At 34.7% G+C, this 11194-nt stretch overlaps 1 protein-coding gene across 1 annotated transcript; it reads left to right on the top strand.

Moving 5' to 3' along the window:
* The first annotated feature begins 3131 nt into the window (after positions 1-3131).
* On the top strand, positions 3132-10980 carry LOC127705649 (uncharacterized). The gene is made up of 2 exons (XM_052209976.1): positions 3132-3176; positions 6719-10980. The coding sequence occupies exon 2, from the start codon at positions 6757-6759 to the stop codon at positions 10978-10980; it is 4224 nt and encodes a 1407-aa protein (XP_052065936.1). The 5' UTR covers positions 3132-3176; positions 6719-6756.
* The last annotated feature ends 214 nt before the right edge of the window (positions 10981-11194 follow it).

Here is an 11194-nt window from a genome sequence, read left to right as displayed (position 1 = left end):
ACCGCTTTTGGGCTATTTCGTGGCGGCCAGTTTTTATTGGTGGAGGAAGCCGGAGTGCCCGGAGAAAACCACCGACCTTCGATAAGAAAACTGACAATCCTAGTCAATTAAGATTGGAGTCGAGTGCACCCACACAAGCGGGGTTCGAACTCACAACCTCAGTGTTGACTGGCTAGTGATTATAGTAGTAACTACTTAGACCACTCGGCCACCGAGGCCCCTCCATGGTATTGTGCAACGCCAACAGATAAACATGGACAGGATGTACACCATAAAGTATTCCTATCTGTATATACATACATGTTTAAATAGAGGCGGAGGATATGTTTTATTTTATAAAAAACAAAATCAATGTTTGTATAAAGTTGACTTTTACCTTTTCTATAATATAAAGAATCAAACATTTCTCATCTGAAACTACTATATACATTTCTAAAAACAGATTTAATCCATTACACCATAATGAGACAAAATCTATTTTTTCCCAAATTATTTTTATCCAAATCGAGTGTCTTGGATTTTTGTCATTATAAACTTGCTTTTCCATGTTTTCGAAAAATTCCAATCAACATAGTATCCAAACTTTGAACATCGTCTCTTAACATTTATATATATATATATTAATAGTATCACATGAACTTAAAAAATCGGGCAACATTATTATCGGTTGTAATGTGATACCATTTCATCAAATATTGCTGTTGTCCCGCCTGCGACAGTGTCCCGCCTGCGACAGAAGTTAAGAAGTTGAGACATAGGGATCCTAAATTCCGTCGTCGTGTTGCGGTCGTCCGCGTCACCAACATTCAGGTTCGGCATAAGATAAATCGTTTTAATACATCAATTACTTTGTAAAGCCTACATGGAATCTTACAAAACTTGGATGAAAGCATATTTTTTTATCAAGAGACAGCATCTGGAGCAAAATTCTGAATATGCTTTTACTTTTTTCGTATTTAACTTATAAATAGACGTTTTACCTTTTTTGCTGTTTAAAATTTAGATACATTTTAGGGTTAACGCTTTCAGACGTAAATAGCCTTATCAAACGTGCATGGTATTTCATGATATTAGGACAGAATTGTCTTCATGGTCGAATGATCAAGAAGCAGCATTATCTTGTATTTTTTTTATAAATGAAGTTTACATTTATATGTAGTTATAGTTTTTTTAAACTTCAATAGCTTTTTATTTTTTTTATTGAATTCCAGGAAAATTTTACAGAATCTTCTTCATAATGAGAAGATACCAACTGCAATGAAATTTTAAACACCCCTTATTTTCAGTAATTTACAAACAAATTAACTTAAATCCACGTTATTTTGACCCTGACGGATATTGTTTCAATAGCAATCATACCATATCTCCTTATTTTATATTTAATTTAGTAGGTTTGCGGTCCAGATTTAAGTACAGTCATAAATGTAAAAAAATTCACCTTAAATCATTTTGTCTAATTTTTATGGAACTTTACAGAGAAATCAATTCTAAAAGAGTAGAAAGGTGAAATAGTTTTTGAGATTTACAAAGGGGGAATATTAAATCATCGAATAACCGACAACAACATCGTCACACGTCCACAACAATGAGAAAACCCAACACTGTGTTGTATTGGTTAAGAAAGCCAAAGAACGCAAAGAAGCAACACCTTCGGTGGGAAAACTAGCCAAATTAAGAGGAGCAATAATCATGAAGACTGGCCACATAAGGAGGAGCAGTAGTCATCCCTGTTAGACTAGTCGATTTTCCCCCCATAGGCATAACGTTAAAGCCGCCATCTTGGATGGAGGAGGGAATTTTCGATATGGGTCAAGTGGTCATTTTTAATTATTTTTTTTTAATAAGTAACATAATTAAGAAATTTTTGTGTGTTCTTAATTAATAATTAATTTTGACAATTAATAATATAATTAAGTAGATTAATTTAATTCCTAATTAATAGTTAGTTTTGATAATGGTCGGAGTCTGATTAATTACTCCTCTTGTATGGCTGTTTAATTTAACAGAGAGTTGACCAAATCAATTAACACAGACAAAACGTTAATTGTAGCTGACCAGAAGTAGAATAAACAGTATATTATCATGTGTATTGTCAAAAAAATTAAAAGAACAACGTATATCAAAATATTTATTTCAACTTAGTCTAATTTTAAATGACCTACTTAACGAACCGTACATTCAATGTTTACATGAGTATTAATAGATGTACACAATGTATGTGTAAATTAATGTTATTTTTATCAACAGTAAATATTGTTTTTTTGTGAAACTTGGGTGATATAATTTCTGCAATGAATATAATTCTTAAGAGACAGTTAATTGTTTCAAATGAATATAATTTAGTGATAACTTGGTAATGTTTTATATTTTGACCATGTTGACGCTATCTTTAACTGGATTATACTGGTTTACACCTGTGCATAAATATACATTATGTCTGGTCACTGAAATCCTATTTCTAGTTCGATTCATCGTTTTTAATAAGACTAAATAAACAAATTAATACAAAAAAAAACTCAAAAAAACCACACACACACACACGCACATACCACTTGTATTGACATTTATAAATAAGTATTAAAGAAATCAGTAGACCTGAACAAAACAATCAGATCCGTTTGTTGTTGTTCTTGTCTATGGAGAGCTCACCGTTACGATAATAATTGTAAACTAAAATTAATCCATATGAAATAACCGATAATTATTAACGCCAATCAGTTCCAGGAACAATTATGTAGCGTTATCGGATAAATTGGGCACATCCATAGATTGTAATTATGTTAAATGTGCTTTTCTGGTAGCAGTAATAAAAAAACACGACTTATCAACATGGCGAACATATTTAACTGAACAGGTAAATTTTGGGGGAAAATGGGTCAGTCCATTTAAAGGGGGATTAAGCACTGAATGAATGTTGATTTCTGATTAAAATTTGTCTTTAAATGATTTTACCGTGATTGTTTTCTACATTACTATAATAAAATGACATAATTAATATATATTTTTTATATAATTCCGTGTTTAAATAGATTTTTAATTTATGAACATCAGAGTTGTTATCCCTAATGATGAACCGTTCCACGAACCACTATAAATACGATAAAACTCAGGTGAGTTCATGCCTCTTGAGTTAAAGTTCCAACGAGCCACCACGTCATTTCAAACTGACAATAGTTGTAAGTATTTAAATACCATAAAATATTATGATATATGGAGGTGAACCAATTTTTTCTACTCAGAAAAGTGTTAGTCAAAATCTCAAAGAGTAACCCCGTTCCAATGGCAGAGAGTGTGGTCCTTTATGCTCGCAATTGCCTTGGAATAGATATCAACACACCACCTCTGTTGATATAAGGGTACTTTGAAAAAGGTGATTAAACTTTTAACATTAATGAAGCAAGTGTATTTTAATTAGAACTAATCATAATTGCAAGGTAAATATACATGAACATCTAGAGTAGATTTCCACGTGCATGTATGTGAATGAGGCTCTAGTTGAGGTCATTTAGCCAATAGCGGATGTTTGGTGCTTGACATGATCTGTCCACTGCTATGTGTCTGACTATTCATCCGATCCTACACATGCATGGTCTCGTTTGTCGAGGGGAGACTCCGTCCTTTTAGGAGTCAGCGTGAAATCTACCGAACGTTTCTTGTAAAGGGCATCAGAAATGTTTAGATTTTCATGTATATTTACTTTTTGTAATATGGTGCACTAGTTGATATATTCGAGAAAATGCATATACTTTAGATAAAAAAAAAGGTTGGTATAAAAAGAATAAACACTGTTAATTTAATATTTTTTTTTATTTGTAATACAATTATAAAAGAAAATAATGTACATTTGATACTCATTTATGAGTTTAATAGTCTTTAACATCACTGGCTTTCACCCAGGAATTAAACTTGTTTGGCCAATTTAACCATTTGATATAATATTGTTTATATGATCCTCTTCCTTTGGTTTTTATCACTTTTTCAATTTTCCACAAGGAATTATCTTTGATGTTTATTCGTTGAAGTTCAGATTCGTAGTAGGATCCAGCTATTTCCTCTCCATGGTAATCTTTGATGCGATATAAAGGTGTCATGTTTCTCCAAAATCGTCCGGATATCGTAAATACCTCACCAGTCCATTTTTCGTCATATTCCCGAGAAAAAATATTTCTCAAATATGTAAGTCTTACTCGATCTCCAAGTTTAAACCTAAAGCGGTACTGTTTCTTTAACTTTCCAGAATGTGATCTTGAAAAATATGTCGATAATCGAACAGTTTCTGCATTTTCTTTTTTTACTTCAATGGGTGCCATGTCGATAGTGCTATGAATAGTATGGTTGTATCCATCTGCAAAGCTTTGAAGCTTGTCTATGTATCTGTAAGACTGGTTGTACGAAAAGTATCGATATATTTTCGTTTTTATAGTTTTTATAACACGCTCGGACACTGATGCCTTAACCTCATTAAATGCATAAAAATGATTAATCCTTTCCTTTTTAAAAACTGTCTGAACTCTCTTTGCCTTGAACTCCTGTCCCATATCCGTTCTTATTCTATTTGGAACTCTTCCAGCTTTAAATATGTCTTGAAATGCAGCTGCAACGGATTCGCCTTTTTTATCTTTTAATTTACGTAGCCATAAATACTTTGAAAACACATCAATGACTACCAATACGTATTTATATTCTTTATTGTATTTTGAAAACTTGACCATATCCATGAGATCAGCAGACCACTGGTCATCTATGCCGGCAACTACGATTTCCGTTCTATTCTGTGGTCTTCTTAATGGTCGTTGTAAACTGTATGGTTCCTGGCTTTGTAACCATTTTCGTATCTTATATTTACTAATTTTGAACTTTCCTTCTTTTTGTACATAATTATAAAGTTTGTCTGGTCCCGAAAAGCTAGCAGAATTTGACAGAATGTAGTAAATGTCCTTTAGATATTTCTCCCATGCAGACATGTTGTCAACACAAATATTTAAATGGATATAATGAAGTCCGTGTTATACAGTATGTTATAAAGTCTATTCTTCCTCTTGTATATCTTCGTCAGTGTCCTCTTCATCGTCCTCATCGTCGTTATCCTCATTGTCACTATTCATTTCAAAGTAATCATCATCAAATAGTTCATTAAATTGATGTCGATTTTTCATGAGAATACGCCGAATTTGAGTTTCATAATCTGTATCGTCTTCAACAACATCCCGAATTTGTCGTAAAATGTCAGAGTGCACATTGCTTTCATCTAGGGGAACGATCAGTTTCAACAAATCAGTATAGCGTTTAAAAAACTGACGTTGAACAAGATGGGTTATTTTTTGATTGCTTCGTTGAATGGCGTCCTCCTTATTCATACCCTCTTTCACGTACTTGTCATATTTCTTATCCCAAGTATCTTTTGCTGTATCAATGGCTGCATTTAATAGGGTTTTGTATCCTTCATTGTCGTCTATATTAACATCTTCAACTTCACTACTATCGTCTGAGCCACTATCATATTCAACCCATTCAGGGACCGACTTTTTAGAAGGATTCTCGTTACCTAGGTCTTCGTTGTCTCTTTTCCTCTTTAAAGATTCGTTTTCTGGACACCAATGTTTGATATGTCTTTTTAAATCGTGCATGCTGTCAAGCACTACTCCGCAATCGTCACAGGAGGGCATATTTTCATACGTCTGTTCACTAGGATCGTCTTCATAAGAATAAGGAACGGCTGAATGCTGGTCTGTTTTTATATCCTTTGAAGTAGGGATGAATTCATTACTCTTTGATGGTTGTTGTTGTAAAACGTTAGCAAGCAGTCGATTTGATTCTGGTGTCGATGGTTTTAAATCCAGAAGAAGATATCCAAATGGTTTACTAGTTGATTCTTCAAATTTTTCTAAAAAGTATGGTCCTTTTCCAGGATACATTTGTCTACCTAAAGTCATTATCTGTTGTTTATCGATAGGGTTATTAAATAATACCAAGTAATGACAATTTCTTCTCTGTGTAGGATCTTTACTGAAGTAAAGATTTTGATTTAATACTACAACTGATAGATTTCTATGATGGCTCCCTTCCGTAAACAAGTCAGTGATTCTAGGATCTTTTGCTGATGTTGACATTAAATCGTCCAAAACTATCATATTTCTTACACTTGAATCCAGATAGCTATCCTTCTCTAAATCAACTGGTATTCCTTGTACGAATTCAACATACGGTTGAACAGTCTTTTGTATTTCGTCGTAGAGTGGTTGCCAACGTCTGTATAGCCATATTATTCTCTGAATAATGGGCTGAATAAATCTTGAATTCTGAAGAAGTTTTTTCACAAAAAATGTTTTGCCACATGATGTAGGTCCGCTCACCGTCATCGTGAATGGATGTTTAAACACAAAGTGTTCTGTTTCTTCCTTCTGCGGCGGCGGCGGCGGCGGCGACGGTGGTGATTCTCCCTTTTGCGGCGGTGGCGTATCCTCATTACGCGGCGGCGGCGGCGGATACGCATGACTGCCCTGCGGATATGGTTGAGTGATTCCATGTTTGTTTCTATGATGTCGCATCATAACGTCTTTTCTAGAAAATTGTAGTTTACACATGGGACACGTTTTATCATCCATCTGCTCTCTTTGACAATCAATCGTTAAATGAGTATCTTCACAATATTTCAATATTTATGACTATCATGGAACTATGGGTAAAGTTAGACTATTTAAATCTTTAATTTTTTCAGAATCAATTCCTTTGTACTAGAACTATAAAGAAGGAAAGATGGCAAGAAAATACGAATGTCAACAATGTGGAGCTTCATTTTCTAAACTTGGAATGTTGATCAATCATCGTCGACAATTTGGACATAAAGATATATATCCGTGTACAATTTGCCAGAAGACATTTGGACGAAAAGATAATCTAGATCGTCATATATTGAGACACCAGGATGAGTCTTTATTTCAATGCAACGACTGTGGTATACTGTTTTCGAGGCATGACAATTTACAACGCCACAGAAAAGAAAATCATAATCAGATTGGTAGAGGTTTGAAAAGACCAGCTGAGGATGACCTTAACCAAAGTTCAAAACGTCTAGTAACCAGTAAAGACGACCCTGAACAATTCTACGACCTACGTGTTTTGTCAACACAGCATATGCATAAATTTAATACATCGACTACTCGTTACAAGGTATCGTTCAAAGAATTAGAAGTTCATGATCTACCTAAAATATTGAAGACATTACGCTTGTTATTTGCATCTATAATTAGAAATATTACAGAGTTCATGCAGTCAACAGACCTCATACGATTGTCAGTCCAATGCCCAGAGTTGGATTTTCCTATCACCATACCTTTCATGAAAGTCTCTCAGCTTTCAGTTGAAACATTACTGCATGAGATAGAGAGAGTTTTGCAGTCATATGAACAATTTGTGTTGGATGACACGCTTGAAATTGAAATGACACACGTCGTGCTTCCAACAGGGGGAACGAAAAAGCTAAGTAAATATGTTGATTTAGAGCGTTTTTTGAAAACAAAGCAATGCATTATCAGCATTTCAAACAAAGACGATATATGTTGCGCCAGAGCATTGATAACTGCAAAAGCATCTCAGGAAAAACATGAAAAATGGGACAGTATACGGAGAGGTTATGCGTTGCAAAAGAAACTTGCCATCGAGCTGCACACACTTGCCAAAGTTCCCCTTCATAAATGTGGAATTGAAGAAATCAAGAAGTTCCAGACAGTTATGACAGATTATCAAATTTATATTGTATCAAAGGAACATTTTAACGGAATCATCTACCATGGACCAGAGGCAGAAAAAAAGATCTACTTGTATTTCCATGATGGTCATTACGACGTTATTACTAGTATGCCTGCCTTCTTGAGTCGAAGTTATTATTGTGATACATGCCAAAAGGGATATCAACATAAAGAAGAACATCGTTGCAATAACATTTGTACATCATGCCATAAAATACACGAGAAAACAGAAGAAGATTGGATATACTGTAACGATTGTAATCGTCATTTCAAGGGAGAACATTGTTATAACCTTCACATACAGACAACCAGCAAAGGCCACTCTACCTGCAATTCATACTATCGGTGCAAAGTTTGTAGTCAAACTATAAACAAGAAAATGCACAAGAAAACACATAAATGTGGAGAAAGTTACTATAAGACTTGCAAAGATTTCTTTGAAGTTGGACATCTCTGCTTTATGCTTCCAGTTGTAGGCGACAGACAGCAAAAACATAAAGGTACTGGAAATAGAAACCAGGACAACGAAGATATGTCATTTCCTGTAGACGAAAGTGACTCTAATCGCCAAGTTTACATCTTCTTTGATTTTGAATGCACCCAAGATGATTTGTTAGAATGTCCTGATGGCTATCACCCAGGAGGAGACAACTATGGATGTAAAAACTGCGGCACAACTAAATGTGGAGCTTATGAACACAAACCAAATCTATGCGTTGTTCATAAAGTATGTGTAGAATGTTTAAAACAGGAAGTTACACAACAAAGTGAATGCAAGATATGTGGAAAGAATGAGCTTGTATTTAGTGGAATAAATACAACAAATGAATTTTGTCAATGGCTTTTTTCTGGAAACAATAACGGAGCCACAGTCCTTTGTCATAATTTCAAAGGATACGACTCTTTTCCTATTCTTCAATGCCTGTACCAGAATGGTGTTCTTCCAAAGATCGTTCCAAGCGGAGCTAAAAACATGTCCATTGAAGTTCCTTCATGCAATATAAGAATGATTGACTCCATTAATTTTTTACCTATGGCACTCTCAAAATTACCTAAAATGTTCGGAATTAAGGAACTACAGAAAGGGTATTTTCCCCATCTTTATAACAGGAAAGAAAACCAAACCGTCGTGTTAAATCATCTTCCAAATGTCATGTTTTATAACCCAGACGCCATGAAATCAGGGGATAGAGAAGTATTTCTTGAATGGCATCAGGCTAACGTGAACAACCTTTTTAATTGCTCTGTAGAACTTCTACAATACTGTCGATCAGATGTAGATATACTTAGACAATGTTGTTTAAAGTTTCGGGAATTGTTTATGTCTATGACTTCATCATCAACGGATGATAATGGCATTGATCCGTTTGTAAACTGCATTACCATAGCTTCTGCGTGTAATTTAGTGTTTCGCACAAAATTCCTGCGTCCAGATACTATTGGTATAATACCAGCGCAAGGATACCGTCCTGAAGAGAAACATTCTGTTAAAGCCATACAATGGATTAAATACGTATCACAGTCTAAAGGGGTACATATTCAGCACGCACGGAACGGTGGAGAAAAAACAATTGATCAATACAAGGTCGATGGATACTATGAAACCGGTGATGGTGAAAAGGTTGTTATGGAATATCATGGCTGCTTTTGGCATGGATGTCCAAAATGTTACACACAGCACACCATTAACACTGTGAATAAGTTATCAATGGCAGATCTGTATCACCAAACCATGGAGAAGAAAATCCACATTGAAAAGCAAGGTTATACATACAGTTGTATATGGGAATGTGAGTTTGATAGGGAAATACGAGAAAATATCGACACCAAAAAGTACATTGACTCCATCGATATTGTCACTCCATTGGAACCAAGAGATGCTTTTGCAGGAGGTAGAACGGAAGCATTTCAACTTTACCACGAATCTTCAGATGGTGAATATATCAAATACTATGATGTAACCTCACTTTACCCTTACATCAATAAAACTGGTAAAGCCGTATTAAGTCATCCAAAAATTTTTACAGAAAATTTTGATGATTTAGAAACATATGAAGGATTAATCAAATGCAAAGTATGTCCTCCCCGTGAACTTCACATTCCTGTGTTACCCGCTAAGATTAACAACAAACTGATGTTCTCCTTGTGCAGAACTTGCACAGAGTTGAAACAACAAACCACATGTCATCACAACACAGAAGAAAGATCATTCATAGGAACTTGGGTAACAGATGAGTTAAAGATGGCATTACAAAAGGGATATGTAGTGGACACAGTATATGAAGTATGGCATTTCAATGATGTTGAGCAATACGATCCGAAATCAAAATCAGGAGGAATTTTCACGGAATACATCAATACATTTTTGAAGATGAAACAAGAAGCCAGTGGATGGCCAAGTTGGTGTATTACTGAAAAGCATAGACAGAAATATATTCAAGATTATTTTGAAAAAGAAGGAATCTTACTGGACTATGCCAAAATAGAAAAGAATCCGGGCCTCTGTTCCCTTGCTAAACTTATGTTGAACAGCTTCTGGGGTAAATTTGGACAACGGACAAATTTACCTCAAGTTGAGTATGTGTCAGACCCATCCATATATTTTGATATGTTGACCAGTGACCAACAAGTCGTTACCGGTGTCAACTTTGTTACGGATGAAATGGTAGAAATGAGGTGGAAAAACAAGGAAGAATTCTTGGAAACTTCTGGCAGAACCAATGTAGTATTAGCTGCATATACTACAGCTCAAGCTAGACTTAAGCTGTACAGTTATTTAGATAAGTTAGGACAACGTGTCATGTACGCAGATACCGATTCAATTGTATTCACTGTAAAAGAGGGTGAATGGGAACCACCACTGGGAGACTATCTAGGAGACCTTACAGATGAAGTACCGTCTAATAACATTACACATTTTGTAACCGGTGGTCCTAAAAACTATGCTTACAAATTAGAAAAGCCAGATTCTGCAGGAATTCAAACTGTATGTAAAGTACGTGGTATAACCCTCAACTATAAAAATGCACTTAGCATTAATTTTGATACAGTGCGTGACATGGTGACAAATGCTAGTGATAATAATGTTATTACAGTTGTAGATAAGAACAAGATTTCCAGAGATCAGAAGAATGCCCGAATTATAACAAAAACAGAAAGTAAAGACTATAGAATAGTGTTTGACAAACGAGTTATAGTTGATGATTACAAAACAATACCGTACGGATATTAGAACTTGTGTGTATAAATGACAAGTCTTGTGTATATTCAAACTTTTGTAATCTATTTTCAATAAAATTTGTAACGTATCGTATAGACTTTTCTGTTTTGTAAAATCAAATTGTCTTTACTCATATTTACCATAAATAGTTGTTTGAAACGTAATCACACATATATACATATAAAAAAACGCTCAAGTTCAAATTAAAAAAATTGCCACGTCTGTA

This window comes from Mytilus californianus, unplaced genomic scaffold, assembly GCF_021869535.1.
Source record: "Mytilus californianus isolate M0D057914Y unplaced genomic scaffold, xbMytCali1.0.p SCAF_6, whole genome shotgun sequence".
Classification (NCBI taxonomy): Eukaryota; Metazoa; Mollusca; class Bivalvia; order Mytilida; family Mytilidae; genus Mytilus; species Mytilus californianus.
Note: the sequence above shows the minus strand (reverse complement) of the source record. Positions and strands in the feature narration are given on the sequence as shown.

Bases quoted from the DNA above. Each gene is read 5' to 3' on its own strand.
- LOC127705649 (XM_052209976.1), top strand. From the start codon at position 6,757: ATGGCAAGAAAATACGAATGTCAACAATGTGGAGCTTCATTTTCTAAA.